Here is a 25,928-nt window from a genome sequence, read left to right as displayed (position 1 = left end):
AACAACCGCAGCAATTCGCTGAACAGCTGTAGCAAAAAAGTAATAAAATGGGGCATAACTCACGTAACGACTGTCTTGCTTGGCAATGGAAATTTTAGGCTCCGTTGTGGTTGTAAGTTGAGGACTACCTGTATTGCATTCAGGAAAACTTCTGCTACCTTTGTATGATTATGGGGAGAGTTTGGATTTTAGTTCAGCTTTTGGGAAAAATAGGGAAAAAACAAGACAGACTTACTTGTGCGTCCTGTGCATTTTGTTCATCCTGTGATACAAACACAGATGCAGCATTCTCTGGTCCAAGTAACCTGCGAGCCATTCTTTCTTCGTAGCTTAAACGCTTATGAAAAGGAAATGTGAACGTGAACATTAAAGAAAACCAGTGAACACTCAAATTTCCATTCAGTATAAACACAGTTCCTGGGAATTACTCTTCTTTGATAAAGAGCAGAACAAACAACTTTGTTTTAATCACTATCATTAGCAGATGTGAGATGTGAAAACAGCATACTTTTACTACGGGAATTCTCTGAGTAGAAGGTAAAATCTTCATTTAAGCAACACAATGGGAAAAGAAGAAAATCTACCAGGAAAAACATATACAGGATGTTTTTATTAGATACCCTGTTGGTGACAGCTTTGTTTTTTGTGAGCCAATCAACGGGATCCTCTGCTGCCATGTTGTTATTATAAATAACTGCTTGAAAAAGATCAAATTCTTGAAGCTGCTTCCAGGCTAGCTCTACTACAACTCAATCAATCAATCAGAATAGTGTTGGGAGGGACCCTTGAGGTCTTCTAGTCTAACCCCCTGCTGAAGCAGACAACCTACATACCATTCTGGACAAAAGGCTGCCCAGCCTCTTCTTAAAAGCCTCAGTGATGGAGCACCCCCAACTTCTGCAGACAAGCTGTTCCACTGGTTTATTGTTCTCACTGTTAGAAGTTTCTCCTTAGTTCTAGTTTGCTTCTATGCTTCTTTCTGGATTAAGAAAGTTTAAGGCTATTTAAATGAAGCCCTATTATTCCTCCAAGAAAAGTAATATATGATGCACCCTGAAGGATGCCAGCTTGCATTGTTCTTTTTCTTTCTTTTTTTCCTTTCTTACTTTCTATCAGCTTGTATTAGCTTTTATCTCCTGGTTTAAACATTTTAACAAAAAAAAAATGCATAAAAAGCAGGAGTGGACTCCTCCTTTCATGCCCCTCCTTCCCCACAGTAAGTAGTTATGGCATCCAGATTCCTTCTAAAAGTAGGTAGCAAATGATAATTGTTAACATGAGATGGACAAAACTATTAAATACGCAGAAGGTAATAATTAATGATACTGAATAGTTCTGTTTTGCCTCAACTTTCTCCTTTTTAACACAATACCAACCATGTCACCAAACGAAATTATGTATTTCTCTGCTCTGAAGAGAGACTGCAACCCCCTACTGTTGCCAAGGTATCACACCCCGGTGACATGCAGGATGCTCACGTCAGCCAGTGGAACTTATTGCTACACTATGATTAAGAATACTGTATTACTGCATGTTTTTTCTGTGAAAAAAAGATCATACAGTATAGATATTTTATTGATAACTGCCTCTCATTTTTCCACCCAGTGGTGGGTTTCAATTTTTTTTCTACAGTTTGCTTATGCGCACGTGCGTGTGAGCGGAGCCTCCCGCCACCACTACTATCAGTTTGCCCCATCCCTGCCGAACCGGGAGCAACCCATCTCTGCTTCCACCCATGGAAAAAGAAATAAACTTCTTGTATATTTTGAGAAACCCCCCTCCTCTATTTTGGATCCCATTTCACAAGCAAACTGATATTGTCCCATGCATTTGCATTAGACCCCCTTACTAAAACAAATATTAACGGTGGACTTCTAGTTGTTTAAAAATAGTTGCATGTTACTAAAAGGGTAGCACACAAATACACATGTGACTTTACGTACCGAGAGTATTTTCATATGATTATTTTCAGTTTTCCACATTTAGAAGCTAAACCAATTTATGTTTAGTTCAGCTGTAGCCTATTTAAAAATACAATAAAACTTGATTTGTGACAGCCCACTTCCCAGACTTCAGATTTATCTTAAAAATCCAAAGGGATTCAATAGATTTTCGGCCTCCCTCCCTCTCCCCTGGGAACTAATACATTAGTTCCAATATGTTCAAACAAATGTACACAACATGAAAATATTATATGAATGGGGCACTGATACTGCAAGCATTTTCCTTTGGTCTGCAGTGAGGGGTGGTGGTAGGATTTTTATATAGCAGCTCGGATGGGGCAAGATTTAACTACACACTTTGCTTGATTTTGGTCCATATGTAAAATGATCCTAGTTACTGCAGTTTAAGGATTAGTATGTTGAGTGAACCCAGCCTGTTGTAATTAAATAAACCAGGTTAATCAAACATTTGCTTAATATAGTACTAAAAAAAACCCCACAATTCCAGGGAGGATAGGAAAATGCCTCACCTAAGCTGATAAGTTATAATGAATGAATAAAACATTACATTAACGTCTGATATCTACACTTATGTAAAAAAACAGTAAACTCACTTTGCTTGGGAACTTTAATGTAATACAAATCTGTTGTAATTTCATTCATAATGAAACATGAAAGATGGACTGAGTGCAACAGTGCTAGATGGATAAGACTAAACAAATCAAACCTTTATTGTCAATGCACAACATGTACAGTGAAATTAAATGAATGCATCCCACCCCCAAAAACACAGAATACATCTCAATAAAGAAATAAAAGAAAAAAGAAATCCCTAGAGCCAAATAAGCAATAATTAGCACACATTCCCCATACATATATGTATATATATTATATTACATCGGTATAAACATGTTGCACTGTGTGCTGGCCCTGCAAGTCTATCATCTAAAACCTGATTGTGGTGTTATGTTGCATTCAGAAGTCTGACAGTAACATGAATTATACATATAGAAAGCATAGAGTTGCGGCCATTTTCTCCATTCTCTAGAATCTAATTCAATTTCCTGTCACATTAATTCAATTTCCTGTCATCCCCCCAGCCTTTACTACTTCCTCCTTTGGTGGCTCCCCTGGAACACAGGGTAATGATGTCAGAACGCTTATCTAAATTATTGTGGTCATAATAAAGGGAAAATGGTAGGCATACAATACATGGTGATGCTTTTCAGCTTTACCCCATGTTATTTGTAATTAATTGTAGTTTCTTTCACAATTGGCTCATCAAAAGGGATTCATTCTTATCACAAGTTGGAACTGATTTCTTGGATCAGTTTTTCCTCTTGGATAATGTCCCAATATTAATCCCAGAACTATTATCTGTAAGTGGCTTTTGATCAAGATGTAAGTATTGGTGAGTCAAGAAATAATTCATGTCAAGGTGCATGAATGAGAACTTATGTTCTAATGCTGACAAACTCAAGTCTCTGAAGGACAGAAATCAAGAGTTATCCCAATTCTGAATTCAGTATATACAATATTAAATATACTGCTCAATTAATCCTTAGAGTGGTCATCTTGTGAAACACTGAACAGGGCAAGTAGCTACATCAAGATGTCTTGTAAATGCATATATTTCAGAATTGGGTTTTAGCTTAATGACTCAGTATAGGGAAGTGAGGTAAAAAAACTCAGAGTAATTCATCTTAAGTGGTAGTTTCATAGCCTCCCTTTTATATGTTATTCTCTACACATTGTCTTACTTGGTTCCCATTATGCAGAAGGTTATCTTTACATCGCAGTTTCCTTTCCAAGTCTTGAATGAGGGCGTCTTTCGTTCCTTGTATCTCTTTGTCGGAAGCCTTTGGTACTTGTTTAAGGCTATCAGTTTGCGGGCTGTACATAGGCTTTGAATGACTGCTAATTAAAGGAAAAGAAGGGTGATCTTGTAATTATTAAATAGAGCTGAGTATAAAAGACAAACTATTGAAGATAACTTTTATTGTAAGTTTATATTGTAGCTGATGTGCAAGGAAAAAATCGTCTGCTATATGCTGCATATACTTTTTTAAAATGGCCCTAGAAGATGAGAAACATATATAATTATTAAGCTCTAAAAATCTTAACTGATCAACTAATTTTTTTCGTGGGATCTTAAACTGAGAATATAAAATACAAAATATGAGAAACATGGTGTGGTATTTTGTTAGAAATTACTAATGTTCAATCTTTTTTTTTTTTTTTGCTTTTGAGGACCAACAACAATCATTTAAAGGGAGGGGGACCCCAAACTCAGTGGTTTGTTTACACAGTAATATTTGCTGTTAAATAACAAAATAAAAGTTTCCTTTCCCCCTTAAAGTCTATTCTACTGAGAGTGGGTGAAGAAATTTAAAGTCAGGAGAGCAGCTGCTTACTGCCTTCAAAGCTTACTTTGCTACTAGAAGCAGAATCTTTCCACTTCATTCTAACCTTTTCAAACAATGCAGAACAGGAGAGAATTGTGCTCTCAAATCTTCATCACTTATTTAACTCTAATTTATATACAAAAATTAAGCATTACATAATGTATATTCATATTAAGACTTAATGAAGCTTGGAATTTTAGTTCATTTCTTAACAATTAATATGCTTTTATATACCTATGGTGTATCATTAACAATTATATACTGCATAACTGTATAGATGCGTAAAAGCAAATTTATTGTTAACAATTAACAGCAACTTGATAATACAATCCCATATTTGTTATTTTGTAATGTTAAATCTATCATGATGTCTCATTTACTTATTATCAATTCCTGTATCAAGTTATCTCTCACTTATTATCACGGGGCTTAATTCCAGATAAGAGCATGATTCCACCTTCTAGATTAATTAGGATTTCTTTCCTTACAAGATGATTTTTTAAAAAAATGTAATGGAAATGTAACGCTTTTATTTACAAAATATTTTTATTTTTGCATCACAGAGTGTTGAACGCAAATAACAGGTAAATGTTTAATAATTGTATAATGAAACTTTTTTTTTGAAAAACAACTTTAATTTTTAATACATTATGGTAGGCAGTTCAGAAATCAATATTCCCTGTATGTAAATTTTCTAAAAAGAATCATAGCTGGCACTGCTGTTTCCTAGTTTACGTTATTGATCCTGCTAATACTAGGAAACATTCCTCCTTCTCTTGAACCTTAATGCCTTCAGATTTTTATGCAGAATGAGGATGCTGCTTTCTTTGCATGTATAAAGATTTGTGGGGTGGGTAATACCCAAATATTTTGTGTTCTATGAGACATCAGGGAACTGTCATTTATTGTCAAAAAACTGTATACCAATAAAATAGTTACGTAGCTTCTATTTCAAAAAAGCTTTTTAAACATTTATAAATTCTAAAAAAGAAGAAACAACTTTCATTTTTCACTTTTTTCAGGGTAAGATTCATTATACAATAGTAAAAGTATAATGAAAAGATAGGATGTAGCCTTCATTGATATCAGATGTATTTTCCATTGGATTGTACCCAACTATGCCATTTGTTCCAGATCAGTTGCTTAGTGGCTAGATAAATTGAACTAAAGTAGGAAATGCTCTAAGGAAAAAACTAAAACTCAAATTATTAAACAGTACTGAAAACTGTTTCTGTCAGATGTGTCGATCCCAGTTCATCCTAGCCAGAATGGCTAAAGATGACAATAGCAACTGTAAGACATCTCATCAAATTTGAAAAAAAGCTGCACTAGTGAATATACCCAACAAAGCAGTGGCAGCATTTGCACAACAAGCATAGTCATAGTTACCATAATCATGGTTTACTGAACTCAATTTTCTGGATTTACATGATACATGGTCTGGATTTCCACAACACACTAAGCTAAACTATGATTAATTTGTCACTGCCCAAATACATGTAGTGACACATATAAAACCTCACATAGCAAATAGTGTTTACTCCCAAATAAGAATCCTTAAATTATTTGATGGACTTGTGCTAAACCTGTGTGTTATACTCAGGATAAAAACATAAATCAATAATAATTAAATAAACTAAAATAATATTGGGGGGATTGCCATCTCTACTGTATGTGGGAGGGGCAGATACGGTGGGGGCCTAGGGCCAAATTATGTCCAGGGGACACGGGTTTGCTGTTTAAGAGCGATTGCGCGCTCTGACCCTCATTGCCCCTCTCGCACCCCTGGCTGCTCGGGATTACAGGACCTGGGTCTCCGGCTGGTATTGCTTAATGCCAGGTCCGTGGTACATAAGGCTCCCCTCATTTACAACCTCATACAAGAGGGGATAGCGGACCTGGTGTGCATTACGGAGACCTGGTTGGGCCATGAGGGGGATGTTCCCCTCATTGAATTATGCCCACCAGGCTTCCGGGCATTTCACCAGCCGAGAGCCTAGGGCAGGGGTGGGGTGGCGGTGGTTATTAGGGAAAGTCTTGGACCTCAGGAGGTTAGTGCCTCAGATAGGTGGGTGTGAGTCCTTTTGTGAAGTAGGGCCTTGGAGTCCAGGTGGGCCTTTTTGTTACGTATCTGTCTCCCTGCTACGTTTCATCGGCCCTGCCGAAGCTGCTGGATGTGTTAGCTGGATTGGCGGTTAATTTCTCCAGGTTTATGGTCCTGGGGGATTTCAATCTGCCTTCCATTGGCGAGACATCCGAGTCAGCTCGGGAGTTCATGGCTTCCATGACGGCTATGGACCTAACTCAGTTAATTCAAGACCTCACTCATAACAGGGACATACGCTCGACCTGATTTTCGTCTCTGGACAGTGTATGAATGATCTAGATTTAGGGGATATTTCTATCCAACCCTTGTCATGGTCGGATCATTTCCTCCTTAGGCTTGACTTTCACACTGCCACCCCTCGCCGCAGGGAGGTGGAACTGATTAGATGGTTCCGTCCCAGGCGCCTGATGGATCCTGAAATGTTCCTGATGGAGCTTGGGACTTTTTCTGAATCCCTTGCTCACAGTTCGACTGAAGCCCTAGCGGAAGCCTGGGATAGGGCGGCCATTGGGGCCTTGGACCGCGTTGTGCCTTTGCGGCCTCTGACCCAGTGCCGATCCCAGGTAGCTCTCTGGTTTACCGAGGAGCTCCGGGAGATGAAACACAGGAAAAGATGCCTAGAGAGTGATTGGAGGGCCAGCAGGTCCGAATCCGACCGAACACTAGTAAGAATTCATATTAAATCCTACTTAGTGGCGATAAAAGTGGCAAAACGGCAACATTTTCCCACTCTTATCGCATCCGCAAATAACTGCTCAGCCGCCCTGTTTAGGGTCACCCGCTCCTTACTTAATCAAGGAACTGGGGAAGACCCTTGCAGGGTAGGGCTGAGGAATTTGTTCAGTATCTGCAGGATAAAATCACTCAGATTCGGACAGGCTTGGACTCTGACTGGGTAGATTTGGGCGAGTCGACGTGGATGAATCTTGTGGAAACTATCTGGGATGAGTTTGACCCTGTGACCCCAGAGGGCATGGACAGGATTATGGGGAGACTCAGTGCTGCCACTTGCGTGCTGGACCCATGTCCCTCTTAGTTAGTTTCGGCTTCCCGGGAGGTGACACGAGGCTGGCTCCAGGCGATTACCAACGCTTCATTGAGAGAGGGGTTCTTTCCCACCGCCTTGATGGAGGCGGTGGGGAGGCCCCTCCTTAAGAAGCCTTCCCTGGACCCAGCCTTTTTAGCCAACTATCGTCCGGTCTCCAACCTTTGCTTTGTAGCGAAGGTTGTTGAGAGCATGGTAGCATGTCAGCTTCTCCAGTACCTGGACGAAGCTGCCTATCTGGATCCGTTTCAGTTGGGTTTCAGGCCCGGTACAGCACAGAGACGGCATTGGTCGCATTGGTTGATCATCTCTGGTGGGCCCGGGACAGGGGTTGTTCCTCTGTCCTGGTCCTATTAAGACCTCTCGGCGGCTTTTGATACCATCGACCATGGTATCCTACTGCGACGACTCGAGGGGTTGGGAGTGTGGGGCACCGTTTTGCGGTGGTTCTCCTCCTACCTTTTGGATCGATCGCAGTTCGTGTTGACTGGAGGGCAGAGATCGACCTATCTTGTGGGGTGCCCCAGGGGTCGGTTCTCTCATCCCTCCTGTTCAACATATACGTGAAACCGCTGGGCGAGATCATCCATGGTTTTGGGGTACAGTATCATCAATACACTGATGATACCCAACTTTTCATCTCTACCCCAAACCACCCAAACGAAGCCCTCGACATGATGTTCCGATGCCTGGAGGTTGTATGGATCTGGATGGGGATGAACAGGCTCAAGCTCAATCCCTCCAAGACTGAGTGGCTGTGGTTCCTGTCATCCCGATTTGTGCATCTTGTACCATCTTTGATGATAGGGGGAGAAATTTTAGCCCCCTCAGAGAGGGCCCGCAATCTGGGAGTCTTCCTGGATACGCGGCTTAGTTTAGAAGAACACCTGACGGCCGTGACCTGGGGGCCTTTTACCAGGTTCACCTGGTACGCCAGTTGAGCCCCTTCCTGGATCGGGATGCCCTGTGCACAGTCACTCACGCCCTCGTCCTTTCTCACCTGGACTATTGTAACGTTCTTTACATGGGGCTGCCCTTGAAGAGCACCCGAAGGCTTCAGCTGGTCCAGAATGCAGCCGCGCCGGTTGTCATAGGGGTACCTAGGTGCTCCCATGTTACACCCCTTTTAGGCGGCCTGCATTGGTTGGCGTTTTCCCGGTACGATTCAAGGTGTTAATTATGATCTTTAAAGCGCTCCATGGCTTAGGGCCAGAGTACTTGCGAGACCACCTACTGCCACCAGTAGCCTCCCACCATCCAGTACGATCCCACAGAGTTGGCCTCCACAGGGTGCCGTCAGCCAGGCAGTGTCGGCTGGCGACCCCCAGGGGGAGACCCTTCTCTGTGGGAGCACCTTCCCTTTGGAATGAAGCCCCCCAGAGCTTTGCATAATTTCCAACCTCCGGTCCTTCCGGTGCGCCCTAAAAAGTTGGCTTTTCCAGCAAGCCTCCAGGCCTGAATAAAATAAATTGTTAATTTTAATTGTTAATTTAATTTCTAAATCTCATTGTAAATGTCTATTGGGTTTTTGGATATTCTATTTAATATTTATTTTAACTTTTATAATATGTGTTTTTATGTTGTACGCTGCCCCGAGTCCTTTGGGAGAAGGGCGGCATATAAGTCCAATAAACCTAGAACCTAGAAATAATCATTTGTCTCAAATCTGTTAATCTTTTCCAGAAATAAAGCCTTAATAGATGTAGTTTTTATTATTTCAACTAGACTAGTGCATAACTTTACAGAATTAGATTTCATTTTCAGGGCTTGTTTAAATAGGATGGTATTCTGCCTTTACTTTTATTTTTCAGCCACCACCTCTTATATAAAACTTTGGAAACTTCCGTACATTTTGCAGAAAGTTGGCATTTGGAACAAAACAGACCTTGCACAATTAACAGTGGTTATGGTTCCCATTCCTGAGTTTCCCCTTCTAATTCCCATCTCTGCATTCAACACTTACATGCAGCATAGCTCACTCACAACAGGAACACAGCATTCAGGTTTTCATGAATGCACCTACACACAGTTCAAGGCAAGGGAAAGAGCATACTTACTTTGAGTCCACCGAGGAAGGACCTTGGCTATTATTATAATCAAAGTGAGAGGGCAACACAGAACAAAGGAATGCTGCAGGGGACTGGTTATGCATGGATGAAATTCTCGGCCCAGATGATGAGCTAGCAGGAGACTGTACAGATGCGGGTGTTACGGGAAATGAAGCGCTATATGAAGGTGAAGAGAGTGAGATTGGCGAGCTCAGCGATGAAGAGGAAGTACATTTCTTCTCATTAGGATTACAAGGCTGGATTAAAATGGAAGACTGCTTGGTTTGCCTGCTCGGAAGTGTAGCAGAAGTCTCTGATCCTGGAGGCTGTGGCTTCCCTTGATATGTATTTTGAGACTGGATAAAGTGTTTTGGACGCTCATAATTAAACATGCTGGGTTGGTACATGGAGGACACAGATGGGAGATTACTGACACTCATGGGGAAGCTTTCACAATTGTCCTGTGTTTTAGAAGGTCAAAATAGACTTTGGGTTGGTGGTTGGAAAGAATGAGTCGATAAATTTTGTGACCTTTCTTGGAAGGGATCCTAGGTAGGACAGAATCCCTGCCTCAGCAAAGAGTAGCTGTCTTGATGAAGATAATCCCTTTAGGAAAACAATACAAATAAGAACAGAAATAAATGGGCATGCAACAAGATTATATAGACAATCAAATTAGAAGGGAACCAATGGACAAATGCTAACATTATCCATTTTCCTCAGGAACTAGATGTTTTGTACCTAGAGCATCTTTGAAATTTGCCTGCCTTATCCCCCCCCCCCCCAAATAATAATTCGAACAGTTTCCTCATAAACATGCTGAAATATTCTAGGAATGCTCATAGGGATTTAAAAGTTTTCAATGTACAGAAGTTATTTTAATACTCACCATCCCCATATGTGGAATATCCAATTTATTGTGATAATGACTTTCATTGCAACCCCCACCCTCTCCTGCTAACTGCATGGCAATTGAGCCTATAGTAAACTCTTTTTCTGAAATCACTGGAAAGCACTAACTGTCTTTGTGAATTTTAACTCTAATTATGATTTAAAGATACAATTTGTCCATTTTACTACAAGACCTTTTCATCCATGTAAAGCCTTTCTACAGTAAGTAGAAAAGTAAATAAAAATGATCACAAGTAGATATTGAATTCTATCAATGTACATCACTTAAAACAATGTATTCAAATTTAAAAAATGCAGTACCAATACTTCATGACAAAGGCATGTTCTTTGCTTATACTGCTAAGCTTCCAACCAAACAAAATTTGAGTTCCAAGTAAATAAACTCTGTTATGAATCTCAAGATCAATAGGATGATGATGTTTTCCCCCTCTGACTATGCTCCAATTCCTTATAATGGAAACTACGGTACTGTATATATATAATTCTAACCAGATCTTAGTACCAAAGATGTGCCAAACTATAACTCAATTTTCTGACCAGCTTTTACAATATTTTTGAAACTAATGAGAAACTATATGAGGCAGATTTTTAATTAAAATAAAGTATGAAGAAGTTTATGAAGGAAATTATTTTCATTTTTTTGTCTAGAGTCTAGACAAGCAGCATTTTGCTTCAATTAGGATTAAAAGAATAGAACATTTAGAGATATAGTTAGCAAGAAATCTGGCTATAAGTGAAGTAAGCTTAGTTATTGTGTTCATTGAATATGTTGATATATCATGATTGCTACCACATGTGCATGTCAAGACATTTTTCCATACACAAATCCCACACTTTAGTTGGGTTATTGCTATTATAAATCGTAAATGAATTCTATAGGAAGTTCTTTAAAAATAATAATTAAATATTCGGTTTATTTGAACAAAAAAATTAATAGTTCAAACATTCAGCTGTGTGGCAAATTTCTCAATGTATCTCTATGGAGCAAACTACAGTACTTTTTTTTTTAACAAAGCGCAAAGAAACTTCGGGAAGAAGTAAATAAAATAAAATAATAGTGGCTATTCCTTCTCTTCGCACTTAAAATCCCTCCAATATCTATTTTTTTCTCTCTACAGAATTTCGTATCAGCTGTTTTGCTACTATATCTGCATCCAGTATATTGCCTTCCTTTCATAGGAAGAGGCTAAACTAGGTTCCATGAGGTCATGCATTCCTCAGACAGATCAAATTATTCGGCTTTTTTTAAACGTACGATTAAAGAAGCACTTCATTTCGACTTTTCGTATAAATGTACTTATCGAGCGGTTAAGAATTCTTATCTTGTATTTCTAACTTTCACCATGAAACAAACGCAGCAACTCGTGTAACTCAGAACCTTCCAGGAAAAGACGCTTGGATCCGTTTCAAGTGAGAGCGAACAACTTGCATATTTTAATATTCACCTTCCTTTATTAAAATAAAAGTCCGCAGCTCGTAAAAACTACCACACAAAAACCCACCTCCCTTCTCTTCCTCCCTTCTTAGTAGTGGGAATCTACTAAGCCCTTTACAAGAGACACTAGCTTTCCAAACTTAGACCACGAACGCCTTGTGTAACTTATTCTGAAATGCAAAGATTCGGTCACGACCTTCTGCAACGACCAACGTGCTTCTTGCAAGTCAAATCTTCGGCGCCACAGCCGCTTTGGCCGGACCGCGCTCCTCCATTTCCTGAGCCAAATGTCCTGCGTGTGTGAGCCTTAAACTACCACTCACGCGGGTCAGGTTCGCAAAAGCTGCTGGGCTACTACATTGGGGGCATCTCAGCCAAACCTTCCTGGCCCATAGTGCGCGCAAACAACCCTGCGCTCCTTTCAAGTATCAGTCCCTCCCGTCCTAGGCACGCTGGGCTTTCCCTGGAAGTACAGCTCCTAAAACATGCACCGCTGCGAGCCGAACAGGGCGGGGCGGAGCGGTGGGGGAAGAGGAGGAACAAAGAGGAACTTACCTGTAAGCAAAGGAAAGGATCACCTGCGGGCTTACGAAGCGGTGTTGTGAAGGGAAACCAGCCATCCACTAACACAGACTAGAATCATAGTACCTCTCTACTTAAGTTTTAATAGGAGCGCGGCGATTAGCCCTTGCCAGGGAATGACATCGGAGGTATTCGCTCTTTCCAGCCACCCGGTTCGAAGTTGCCAAAATAAGAGCTTTCCCTCCCCCGCCCTTCTCCACCCCGCCCGGCTGCTCGGCCATCCAAACTAGAGCCCGCGAGAAAGAGACGCGCTTGGCCACTGGAAAGAGGGCAGAGCATTCCTTGCGTGCAGCTAAATGAGATAGTTAAGACAACTCGGTAACCAAGATTGTTCAGCTTAAGTTCGGCGCGGTCGTCTTTTTTTAGGCGAAAAAACGGTTTGTCACCGGAGCTACTCTTTAAACTCTTCGGTGGGGCGCCTGCAGAAATAGCGTGGCGGGAGGAAAGGGAATAGAATTGTCCGGGTCTAACTATTCATACGCTGTAAATAAGCCATTTTTCGGGCCAGGGCAATGCGGTGGTGCTTGGGCGAGGGATCCCGTAAAAAGCTATATTCCAACGCGTATACTATAGAAGTGGTGTCGCCGCTGGCAACACTGCTCTGAATCCAGCGATTACGGTGGCAACAGTCGAGGGCATTTATTTCCCTGCCTCCTCTGGCGAAACATGCCTCATTCGAGACCATCATTTTGATCCAGAGACTTGCCAGCCGCCACTTATAAGAAAAATTGCCCTGGAAGCCTCCGTGCTGTAGTTAGTGAGGAGTTAACTCTGCGAAGGTTGGGAATGCGCGCGGAGCGGCTTTGTGATTAGGAAACAGGTGAAGAGGAACTGAGTTTATTGCCCTCGCGGAGTTGGCGGGAGCGAGCGAAGGAAGAACAGAAATAAGAGTCTTAGGGGTATACAGTAAGCCGTAAAAAGTTGGATTCGCATATCTGTCGACAACTGCAGCCTCTTCGAGTTGGAAGTAGTTTCAGGGACACTAAAAGGAAACCGCATTCCAGCTCGAGGGGACTTTGATTCTGAAGCGAACGCAAGCCGCGCTTCTATAGCGCCCGATCGAATTTCTTTATTTCCAACTAGCCTGCTGGCGCCCCTTTTGTTCAAGTGCCCTCGTGTTTTCCTCTCTTGAAAAGAGCATAGCGAGCTGATGGACTCGAGACGTAGCTACTAACACATCACAACCGAGGAGGAAAAGAATATAGCCCCCAGTTCTCTAATTCACACAAACATAGTTTACATGCTCAAAAACAGATTTTTTTCAGTTATCTAATCCAGGATATGCAGCACAGTGTAGAAAACCTGTTGTCACCTATATTAGTGAAATCTTACCTCTTTATCCTTCAGATGTGTAATATTGTGCTTCACATCTTCTGCCTAGAGCTTGGGAAAGGATATATTCATCCTTAAATGCAATTTTTAGAGTTAGCTGTGTTGAAGTGCAGGTAGTCCTCAACTTACTATCACAATGGAGTCCAAAAATTCTGTTATTGAGATATTTGTTAAGTAAATTTTGCCCTATTTTACCACCTTTCTTGCCTCAGTTGTTAAATGAATCATTGCAGTTGATAAGTTAGAAATCCAATTGTTAAGAGAATCTGGCTTCCCCATTGACTTTGCTTGTCAGGAGGGCGCAACGTCATAAATGTGAACCAGCTGCCAAGCATCTGAATTTTGATCAGATGATCATGGGGCTGCTGGAAAGGTTGTAACTGAAAAAGGGTTTTAACTCACTTTTTTCAGTGGTTATAACTGGTCACTAAATGAATGGTTGTAAGTCAAGGACTACCTGTATAAGACTTGTGTTATCTTTTCTATAAACCATAAGTTTGTATTTAGAATTCCTCAATACACTTTCCATTTTCCAACAGTACAGATACAGTACAGGTACAACGAGTCATTTAGTGAAGTTACTTTGGTAAAGACTTATGATGGTTTTTCATACTTACAACTGCTGCAGCAACCCTGTTGTTACATGATCAAAATTTAGGCACTTGGCAGCCAAACATCATTTATAGAAGTTGTATTAGCCTGTGTCCATTTGCCACCATTTGTAACGAGATTCTCAGTCATCCAGGTCATAGTTGTTTCAAAGATGGTTTTTTCAAAAGGCAACTGGAATATTTTTTCTTAATTTTTCTTCCTGAGGAAGAAGAAGAAAATGTTTTGCTTCTCATCCAAGAAGCTTCATCAGTTGTGATGCTGGGGGATAGAAAGATAGGTACTACCCTTCCATCTCTCAGCATCATAATTAATGAAGCTTTTTCTTCAAAGGCAAAAATAACCAGTTCAGTTACCTTTTGAAAAAACAACTTTGAGATACCATTTGTAATCTTCCCAGCTGACTTCTGACAAGCAAAAGCAATAGAGGAAGCAAGATTTAGAATAACCTTAGAAGAACTTAGAATAATTTATTATTCTGCAGTGATTCGCTTAACAATTGTGACCTAAAATGGGACAAAATTGATTTGCCTTGCGTAGCGTCTGAAATTTTAGTCTCGACTGTGATCTTAAATTGAGAACTAACTGTAGGACACTATGAGCAACGAAGAAGCTTTTTATAAGGTTTTAAAGCTTGTGATGCCTTTTGTGCATTTTATTTTTTCATAGAATATATACATTTATTCAGTTTTAATTGTATTTATTAGCTTTATGTCCTACCTTGATTTGTACAATGTTTCCTCTTCCTATTTACATTTATGTATTTTTAAAAAATGGGTTACTATCCTTAAAAGGTTGATTTTCCCAGGTTGTTTACAAAATACCACAACATAATAAACCAATCCAATATATTATAAAATGCAATATATAAAGTATATAACATTAAAGTAATAAAAACGCCAAAACAACTAGACACAAGGACAGTCTTTCCCCCATGCCATCACTCTGCTAAACAACTAATTCCTACAATACTGTCAAACTATCTAGTAGATCTGTATTACTTTAATCTTTCTCATCTTTCCTATCACTGACTTCCTTATCTTCTTATGACTATAACTTTGTGGCTTCTATCTTACAATTTATATTAACTGTTTTATTTAGTATCCCAGTATGATTTACGTTGATTGATTATTTAGTATCCTATGACTATCACTAAGTATTGTATCTTATGATTTCTGATGAATGATGATTATGATCATGATATATTACTTGTTGCTTGTATGTACAGTGAGAGTTTATGCACCGAAGACAAGTTCCTTGTGTGTCCAATCACACTTGGCCAATAAAGATTTCCTATTTTATTCTTTATTCCTGTAAAATGTTCCATAGGCATGACAAACAATGCATTTGACCTACTTTATAAATTCCTATCAATCACAGCAAGAATTAACAAAAAGTTATTAACCAGACACATGAGGCCTAAAGAGAAACAGGGTAAATTTCCTTCTGCTTTAAACACAGCTATGAATGTCTGAACATCTTGGCAGAGCGAAGACCCATATAAAAATGCAATCAAATTATGTTATAGAAAGATGTGAATAATCTATTTTTTTCTTTTTGACAGAACACTCAACTATGTCAAAAACTCAACAATCAACTCAAAGGGCTACAAGAAGAGATCCTTGCAGACATATTGCCTCATTAGTAGCTATATTAACTGAGGTAAAGTAACAATAGGGATCCAGTATGACAATAAATGGGAATATGCCAATGTTATATAGGCAGACACAGCATATACTCAGAGGTGGGTTTCACATACGTTTACTACCGGTTTGCCCCACACATGCACACTTGCTTTGTGAGCGCATGCACCTTCCATGTTTGTGCTTTGCTTGCACATGCATCTTGCACGCATGCACACAGCTTAGAAAATGTGGCTAAATAGGACGACATAGAGCCGGGGCTAGTGTGTGGGTGGGCAGGTTGCCACTACCGGTTTACACGAACCAGCTGAATAACACCTCTGAATATACTATATGTATATATGTGTGAAAGTACAAATGACCATGCTTTATAGGAACAGATGAAGATTAGAAATCAAGCTCAGTGTAATTAAGACAGAAATCTGCATTAGCTAAACATGTTTTCTACAATATAACTGGTTGGGCAATTTACCTTATCCCAGCAAGCAGAGTCAAAGTTGTAATGTGGGGTGTTGAAGTATAAAAATTTAGAGATTAATCCTGTTTTCTAAAAATGTATGCAAAAAATGTGAGAGTCTTTAAAAAAATCTCATGCTGCTAAGCAAATTAAATATATAGATCATTATATTAGATTTAAATTTTAGAAACATACATAAGCATGCATAAATATGATTTATTTTGCCATGTGCAGAGGAAATCCAAACCCACAATTTAAATGTATTCATTAATAGAAATCATCCTTTCCGAATAATACAGCTACCAGTTTTTCTTCTGCATATTGGTTTGGAAAAGGGCAAGCTAATGTGAGAAAATGTCATACGGGAAAGGTGATCCTCTGATCCAATTTATCCACTCACATATTGCTGAATTTAAATAAATAAAGAGAAGTGAGATGTGATTATGAAACTTGAAACATGTTATAAAAGCAGCCTACAGAGCTGTCTGAGAAATCTGCTTACATTTGTTTGGGTAATATAAAAACCTATTAAGTTGCAATTCTGTGTCAGCTTCACAGGGATCATGTTGTGCTAAGTAAGTAGAATTTACTTCCACATGAGCATTCACCAAACTGAGCAGTAAATATAATACAAGCTTTGATTTAACAGAGCCAAACTAGTAATAAGAGTTGGTTTACTGAAGAAAATATTTTAAAAGGAAGCAAAAGTTTGTAAGTATCTCGTTTTACTTAAAAGAAATCCTGCAATGGAATGACCTATATATTGAGTAAGTAAGTAAGTAAGTAAGTAAGTACTTAATTACTTATTACCTATGTATTGAGATTAATATTAATTGAATGAGAATCTGTGCCAGGAATTTTGAGATACAGTATATAGGATCTCTTTCCATTCATCTGTTTTCATGTAGTTGCTGGCTACATAAAATAGCTGCAACTGTAAGATTATTTTACTCTTTGCCCATGCTTACAACCCACATGGTGAGATGAAAGTGCCCATTGTTGTATAGCTTCCCATTTTTTCCTAAACATTATTTACTGTATGGTTTTACATTAAGCAATGTTTATGCCAGAAAGGAAGAATGGAATCGAACCAGAGAACAGATCAATAGACTTATTGATAGGCAAGGCAAAATGATATCGGAGGCAAAGCTAAAACCCCAACTTCAAAAAAAAATAGGAAATACCATATTTTTCGGAGTATAAGACACACCTTTTTCCCACAAAAAAGAGGGTGAAAATCTGGGTGCATCTTATACATTGAATACAGCATTTTGGGCCTCCCGAAACCCTACACCCTTCACCAAAATGGCCATGCAGAGCCTTTAGGAGGCTTCCAGAGTGCTCCTGAGGGCTGGGGAGGTCAGAAATGAGCGGAAAATGGTGGGTTTTTTGCTCATTTCTGCCCCCCCCCAGCCCCCAGGAGCACTCTATAAGCTTCCTAAAAGCTATGCATACCCTTTTTTTGACAAAAAACGGGCCCGTTTTCGGGAGGTCTGCAGAGTGCAAAAACTTTTTGTTAAATTGGGTAATGGATAGGCACACACAGGCTTAACGGTAACAACAGCTCTTTATTAAGTACAAGAAGTAAGAACAATCCAGCGAAGGTTGAGTCTGACACAGCCTTTTATAGGGAGCTGTCAGACCCTTCGACCAATAGGATTAAACCTCTGTTCCCGCCGGAACAGAGAACCTTGTTGGAAACCACTGTAGTTAGAACAAGTATCTAACAGTTTTTTAAAATTTGCCTCTTCAAAATCTTGATGCGTCTTATACTCCGAAAAATACGGTAAATATCCCCTTTATTTTTAATAGCATATGCAAATAATCTCCTTCAATCTACACATCAGTGTAGCTACAATATTTTTATTTCCTGTATAAAATTATAAAGCTGTATCTCTAAGCATGTGTGTATGTAATAATATCAATAATCCTAATTTCTGAACAAGCATATTCAGGCTGTACACATGCTGCTAGGCCATGTTGCTTCCTTCAGCTGCACAGTTTAATATATTCAGCTTGCTCTATTCGTTAGATGAACAAGACATTTCTGTAGGAATTGGAATATGTCTGTCTGTCTGTCTCTATCTATCTATCTATCTATCTATCTATCTATCTATCTATCTATTATCTATCATCTATCTATCTATCTATCATTTATCTATCATGTGCACCAACATTACCTGATACTTCCTTTGGTTCCTGTCTTTTGCTGAGATGGAAAAGTATCAATAATAACAAAATAAGAACCATCCAGAATAGAACTGGACTTGCATAGCAGTGATTGGGACACTTCTATTAGTTTAATTGTTATTAACATGAATTCCTTCTTGAAGGTGATTATGAAAAGATAAAGGGCATCCTTTTAAAATGAATGAAGGCTGTTCTGAAGTCAGAAGTATGAACCAGCAGTATGAAATAGGGGAACATTGTACTATAATCATCACCTTTGTAAAACATTATGAGAAAAAGGCCATCTCTCTTTCCTTAAGTCAAATTCTAGCACTTTTGACTTTGCAGGAAGTCAACCTATTTACTTGAAAACTGATTTTAAAGAAAGAGACATCTCTTAAAGAGCAGCTACCAAGAACTGAGGGAATGAAGACAGGCCCAGAAAGGAAAGAGGCTTAACTTGGGGCCTAGTGTTTACTTAGTGCTTCTGAGCCTCAGTAACTTTAAACTGTATGGACTTCAACTCCCAGAATTCCCCCACCATCAAGTTCGCTGAGGAAGTCTGAAAGCTGAAGTCTACATATCTTAAAGTTACTGAGGCTAAGAAACACTATAAATAAATCAGGTTTAAGACATTCTGCTTTTCCCAGTAAAGCTTGGGCCATGCCAGATTGGCATGTCTGGCATGGGGAAACTTTCTCTTGCCAATTACCCAGCATCACCTTTGGCTTAAAGTTATATTCTATCTTCACTTTAACATGTGATGACTCTAAAGCGGATATCTTTAAATAATATTTCAATATTTTGAGCTCTAAAATAAACTTTAATTCCAATGCAAGATGGTGTGACTCAAAGAGGGATAGGTTTACTATGATCTAAGATAGATGGTCAGTTTAAATAGCTTTTCTAAACCATTCCTGTCTTGGATGACTTATGCCAACCAAAACCATAACAAAAGTGCATAGTATCACTTCTAAGAACTTGTAGGTTTATAGAGTTTTCTTCTAATAGCATTAAAAGAATCATGCAAATGTAATCAATTTTCAGAATCCCTTATGAAATAAACACAATCATTTGTTCTGCTTTTCTAGAAAAGTATCACATTGATTTTGATCCTCATAATAATTCATTAAACTTGTATGCCACCCAACTCTCAATGATTCTGGACAGATTTCATTTCATTAACCTTTTTCTAACCAGTTTAAATCTACGTGCACTCCTAGAACAATAATTAAAATGACCTCACTTGCCCTGTAAAAGGGCTTAAAATCAGTGAGACTTATTTCCAAGAGCTAATGCTGATTATATTGCAAATGGCATTAAAAACCTGCATAATAGTACTATATAACACTGTATTGTGTCTGTCTAATCTTATTGAAGTTGAATAAAAATTAATGGACCTTTTGCACCAGAATTCAATTATTTCTATAAGCTGGTACCTTAAATACCTTTGCAGTTTATTCAAAGACAAACTTATAATCAAAACTGGGTTCTAGATTCCCATTTGATTCAGATCATGGAATAAGTTTTAAATACCTGTTGCAAGAATTACTAATTCTGATTAATTTAGTTCATGCTGTATACAAAATGTAGCAGTCCCAGGTTATTTTCAGCAATGTCTTTCACAACCGGTACTAGCTATCTAGTCTTGTTTCAGCACTGGAGTAGGAGAAAGTACTGTACACTCCCCACTTCCACTATACCTGTTCTAATTCTATTCAACATAACCCCAAGGCCACTCAGATTAATTTGTATAAACCGTATTTCTCTGAAACAAAAGAATTAATGATTATTACTTCAAATGGAGAGAGTCAGTTTGATGTAGTGGTTGAAGCATCAGGCTAGAAACCAGAGACCATGATTTCTAGTCCTACCTTAAGTGCAAAACAAGTTGGATGACCTCGGGCCAGTCACTCTTCCACAGCCCTAGTAAGAAGGCAATAACAAACAACTTCTAAAAAACCTTGCCAGATAATTAGATAATTATCAGGAATTAACACTGACTGAAGAAACAGCTTCTCCCTCTGGATGGATGCTTTTTGTTGAGTAATTGGAGTAAATATTGCTATTTGCTAATGTTTGTTATTGAAATAATTGCTCCAGTCTACCCACGCAGCACAGGAAAGATGTGAAACTTGTCTAATTTTGGACAAAAAAGGACAAAGAACAGCAAATGACTGCATTTTGATTTTGGTTTCAAGAAATTTCTAGAGAAAAAAAAAAGGTAAATTAAAGGGTAGATCTTTTCATTTTCTGGGTTCTGAATCTAGCTTTCCATTCTGAGTAACTTTTCCCGTATGTACCTAGTCTATAGAGGTAAAATGTATCCAACAATATAATACATACCAATAAATCAATATCTCAAAATAGGCTGCAAAATGTTGTTTCCTTTTTGCCAGGGTTGTGGGAGTAGATTGTAGATTAAAATCTATCAAGGTTTAGTGCATTAAAATTAGTGTTTTAACTAATGGAAAACTCACTAACATTCATTGATTTGGTACAGAATTCCGGGAGGATAGTTTAAAAGAGATTAATCGTCAATTCAATTTTACCAACTGATTGAAATAATTATTTTTTGCGCAAACATATTGTCTCATGTTTAGGTTGGACAATTAACTGTTCTAGTTACTTACATTATTGTAAGATGAATATAGTACAGGTAGTCCTCAACTTACAACTATTTGTTTTGCAACCGTTCAAAGTTACAAGAGTACTGAAAAAGTAACTTCTGATCACAGAGGTAGTCCTCACACGTACCAATATTGCAGCATCCCCAAGGTCACGTGATCAGTATTCGGATGCGTGACAACTGGCATGTATTTATGATATTTTCAGCATTCCAGGTCATGTGATTGCCACTTGTGACCTTTTCAGCTGCCTTCTGACAGACAAAGTCGATGGGAGAAGCCGGATTTGCTTAATAACTTCAGTGATTTCCTTAACAACCCGTGATTTTCTTAAAAACCCAAGTGATTCACTTAACCACCATGCAATAAAGGTTATAAAATCAGGCACCACTTTGCGTAGCAGTGGAAGTTCTGGTCCAGTTGTGGTTGTAAGTCAAGGACTATTTATATGGCAAAACTGTTTCAGCTTCAACATTTTGTGTGTTCAGAATAAAAGCTACAGTAACTTCCAAGTTGGGTAGAATTTCTAATCATTCTACACAGAAAATTTAAATTAATCTCTTTATGACTTGGTTGTAATGTTGTATTCAAATCAAGTAGTTATATTTAAAAAGGTTGATTATCAATTCCAGAAATAGAATAATCAAACCTACTGAACTACCACTTGCCTCACATCACAGGAAACCAATGATAGTTGGTTGCAGTGTGCAATAAGATTGCTGGGTTAGCCATTTAGCAGACAAGGCAAGGGTGCAAGCAATGTCTGCTCTAGTAGATAATAATTTCTGTATTCTTGTTTTCTGGTTAATGGCCAAATGTATGATTTTAGCAGTGTGGCATTAGAATAGTAATCTTTCAACAGATATTGAAACCATTTGTAGAAATCTTTGCTTGTCATTATATTGTAGAACAGTTTGTGCTGGCTCAGGAATCTCAAAGTCTTAATTCCCTTACATGGAAAAATGAACACATCAAACATCTTTGTAATAGCATGCCTACACTTACAAGACAATATATGCATATACACCCACCAACAGAGTTTTAAAAATCCATGCATACTTGCAATAATTTTTAGCAAAAGCAACTGACATGGATCAAAGCAATAATCTTTACTTTACTTTACTTACCAATCAGGTGAATTGTCAGAGGGATAAATACCAGGAAAACTGATGCTCTGATTGTTATAATTCTGACACTGGGAGTTTTCATGTTCCACTTCATTTGCTGAACCAGAGGTATTTTGTCCACCTGCATCAGAAAAGTTCTCCTCTGCCTCTCTTCCCATTGCTAAATATTCACTGTCTGGCGCAGAATTGATGTTCAGGTTGGTTAGCATATCAGTCAATAAGGGGGCAGATTCAAAGCTTCCAGTTTCTTCTGTTCCTGGATCTGAAAAATACAGACATTGGTGACATACAAAAAAATAAAGGCGATGCTCTGTACCCCGATCATTGCTTAAGATGGAGAATAATTCCAGAGAGCTTTTATAGCAATTCCTCTTTTCATCTGGGAAATTCCATGCTATTTCCTTGTTCACATTATTTTGATATTTCAGGTGAAATCCAACAGTAAAGAACAAAAACAATGAGTGGTCATTTAATAACAGACTCTTTGAATGGGAATCTCTACCAACAGTTGCTTGGTAGATAGATGGACAGCAGATGAATTTAGTAAATAAACAATATAATCCAGAGCCAGTAGAGGAGAAATAAGTTGTAATAAAGTAAGTAATAAGAAATAAAGTAAATGGTTTTTAAAAACTTTAGAAAGTTTTTATAATGGTCCCAGATATAGCTTAAATAAAATGTCCATTGTAGGTGTGCACATTTTACAATATGATAAGCTGTGTGTGCACTTTAATTATGCATGTATTATTGTAGTCCAGTATATACGTATTGTTGGGAATGTTCCAAAGAACTTGTGTGGGAGTCTTAGGAATATTTTTCCTGCCTAGCATTGAGGAAAAAAATAACTTTGAGCTTTCTTTTAATGAAAATGATGCATCGAAGCTATAATATAAATAAGTAACAGAAATAGATATGACGCTCCTTAGCTTTTAGATGTTAACAGCATGATCTGCTATATGAAAATTCTCTAGTTTTTCTTTCCCTCAAAATTCTTTCAGTTCTTTCAGAATTTCTTTTAAAAATTCTTCCCTCAAAGACGTCAAACTTACCTTCAGGAACCCAAAGAAATGCGCTGGATGCTACAGCCCCCAAATCATTTTCAGCAATACATAGATATATTCCAGAATCTTCAGGGAAAGCTTCTGTTATCACCAAAGAACAAACTTCCTCTGAAAGAAGGAAAAAAGTTAATGAGATAATAAATAAATGTACAATAATAAATGTATAAATACAATATTACAGGCCCAGTCATGTTAGTAGGAACTTTTTTCCATAAATTTACAATATATTACTAGAAAGAGACCAGTTCCCTGATGAAACACAAAAACTACTTAAGTAGGTGAGCTTTATAAATGATGTTCCTAATTCACACCTAGAATGTTACAAGAATGTAAGATTTGAAAAAATGTTGGGGGAGCGGAGGAGAACAGCCAAAAGTAATCAGCACAATGATTTACACAGTAGAAAGCACTTTTAATGATAGGATATGAGTGTGCACCCAATACATTCAAACAATGCATCAAAGATCTGGAAATCCAAACAGATTTGCCTTATTCTCCCAAGAATGTTTTTTTTAGCAGTCAAACTCTGCCTTTTAAAGCACGAGATATTTATATCGAATAACCGTTCCCAGAATCCAAAAGTATTAACCTTAGCACGCTGTAAATGCACTTCCCACAGCAGTTTTGGAGTGTTGATACAAAAAACAAACACCTCTCCCCCCATTATGAGCTGAAATTGTGCCCTTGTGGAGAAGTGGCCATTGAAGCTACAGCTCATGTCCTGCTATGTTGCATCTTCTACTCAATAGGGATTCATAGATTCAATTTGTAACCCCTCACCTAATAAAATACTCGGGAAATACTGATTTTGTTTATAGCTCAGATAAGCATCATATTTATTACTGTTTTAATGCTTTTATTTGTAATGGTGGTCTGTAACTAATAAAAAAATTGTTTGAGTACACAGATGAGTAGAGCAAAACTGCCGAATGCATTATCATATACCCAAAAAACAGCAATTGCAATTTGAAAAAACACTACCGTAAAAGTGCCCTAGTGACAGAATCGTATTTATCATTGAATAGATTTGTCTTAGTGAATGGAAAACATTCTGAATTTAGTACAAGCAGTCCTTGTTTAGTAACTCTCCTTTAGTTACAAATAGTGATGAAAATATTACTTTGTGAGCAGCCCCACCCCCCCAGCTTTTGCAAAGAAAAGCTGAGCTGTTGGTCCCAGTGGCCATCACTAAATGAGGATGACCTGTAGACTACCAAACCAAGATTGCAAAACCCCAAACAACCACAAGATGCCGTAAAACAAGCCCTTTGCTGCTATCTATTGTAGTAATTTTCATAGATAAATCTGGTAGCCCTAACTTCATAGAAAGGTGAAAGCAATTAAGTGCAGGTTTGAGAGTGGGTTTATTAAAATCAGTGTGGCTGATTGCCAAGCAAATAAGATTGAGCTGGAAACAATCCTACAGTGTAGTAAGAACCTAACTATTAGCTGGATATTATTGTTTAACCCTTTGCTCCTTGAAACCTTCAGAATTTTTCATGTGTTATGAACATATAACTTGCTAAATACTGTTTTTCACATCCAGCTACAAGATTTTGTGCACCGTGGCACAGGGTTGTGGACTTGCATGTATCTGTCTTGAACGAGGCCTTGGTAAGTTCATTGGCTGGATTCTGATGTTGGGTTATGCCCCCAGTTCTTTTTATTTAAAAGTACTTACCAGGGACCATAGATGAGCATGCCTCTGTGAAAGATAGAAAGAAAGAGACAGAGAATTTAATTCTGAACTATTATTTTGTGGATTCAGAAAGTCAAAATGTAAAACTGCTCAAAGACACTCACAACTGCAGATTACACCCACAGACCTTATCCACCTGCTGACACCCACTTACTAAGGCCCAGCTAGTGACATAGATTATGTCCCCTTCAGACCTACATGCAACTATTAAAAGGGGCAAGAATTCTGCCCCATTTGCTTCTAAGCAGCCTGCTTTGCAAAGCATATTAAATATTGAAATAACATATTGATATTACAAACCATTTATCTGAATTCTGCAATTGATTCCCAAAGCAGCATCCATGCCTGCAATAGGGCCACTGAATCTTTTCTGGACAGCCATTTTGCTATTCATTTAATCTTAGAGGAGGAAAATATTGCTATGATAAAGCATAAAATAGCCAGAAGGAGTAGAATTCTGTAATTAATTTTATTTTAAAAACGAATAAACAGAAGCTATATTATATTTCATATTTTTACATTAGGTAAGCCTTTGAGGTTAATTCAATTCTGCCCAAATAGTGGACTTTGAATCATAAGAATTATGAAAATAGACTTTCTAATAGTGTGTGTTCAATGGAAACTATGAGACTGAATCAACTAATAAGGTTATTATGTTAGAGTTGAATCAATAATTGGTTTTGCCCTTCTGTCTTCTGCTTCTTATATAAATCTGGCTAGCTACTGA

At 38.3% G+C, this 25,928-nt stretch overlaps 1 protein-coding gene across 6 annotated transcripts in view; it reads right to left on the bottom strand.

The window, feature by feature from the left end:
• MYOT (myotilin) overlaps positions 1–25,928 on the bottom strand; it is a gene marked incomplete at its 5' end in the record, with an annotated part of 73,176 nt that overhangs the window by 11,367 nt on the left and 35,881 nt on the right. For 2 of the 6 annotated variants that reach the window (XM_081936374.1, XM_081936375.1), the window contains 5 exons: positions 236–337; positions 3,704–3,860; positions 22,442–22,703; positions 23,491–23,610; positions 25,184–25,207. In XM_081936374.1, the coding sequence (XP_081792500.1) occupies positions 236–337; positions 3,704–3,860; positions 22,442–22,703; positions 23,491–23,610; positions 25,184–25,207 (665 nt within the window). Of the gene's footprint in view, positions 1–235; positions 338–3,703; positions 3,861–9,557; positions 10,155–10,437; positions 10,561–11,715; positions 11,739–12,091; positions 12,298–12,450; positions 12,611–22,441; positions 22,704–23,490; positions 23,611–25,183; positions 25,208–25,928 lie in introns of those variants that run through there. The other 4 variants (XM_081936376.1, XM_081936377.1, XM_081936379.1 and 1 more) reach the window with 4 other exon arrangements.

This window comes from Natrix helvetica (genome assembly GCF_964273705.1).
Source record: "Natrix helvetica genome assembly, chromosome: 1".
Lineage (NCBI taxonomy): Eukaryota > Metazoa > Chordata > Lepidosauria > Squamata > Natricidae > Natrix > Natrix helvetica.
Note: the sequence above shows the minus strand (reverse complement) of the source record. Positions and strands in the feature narration are given on the sequence as shown.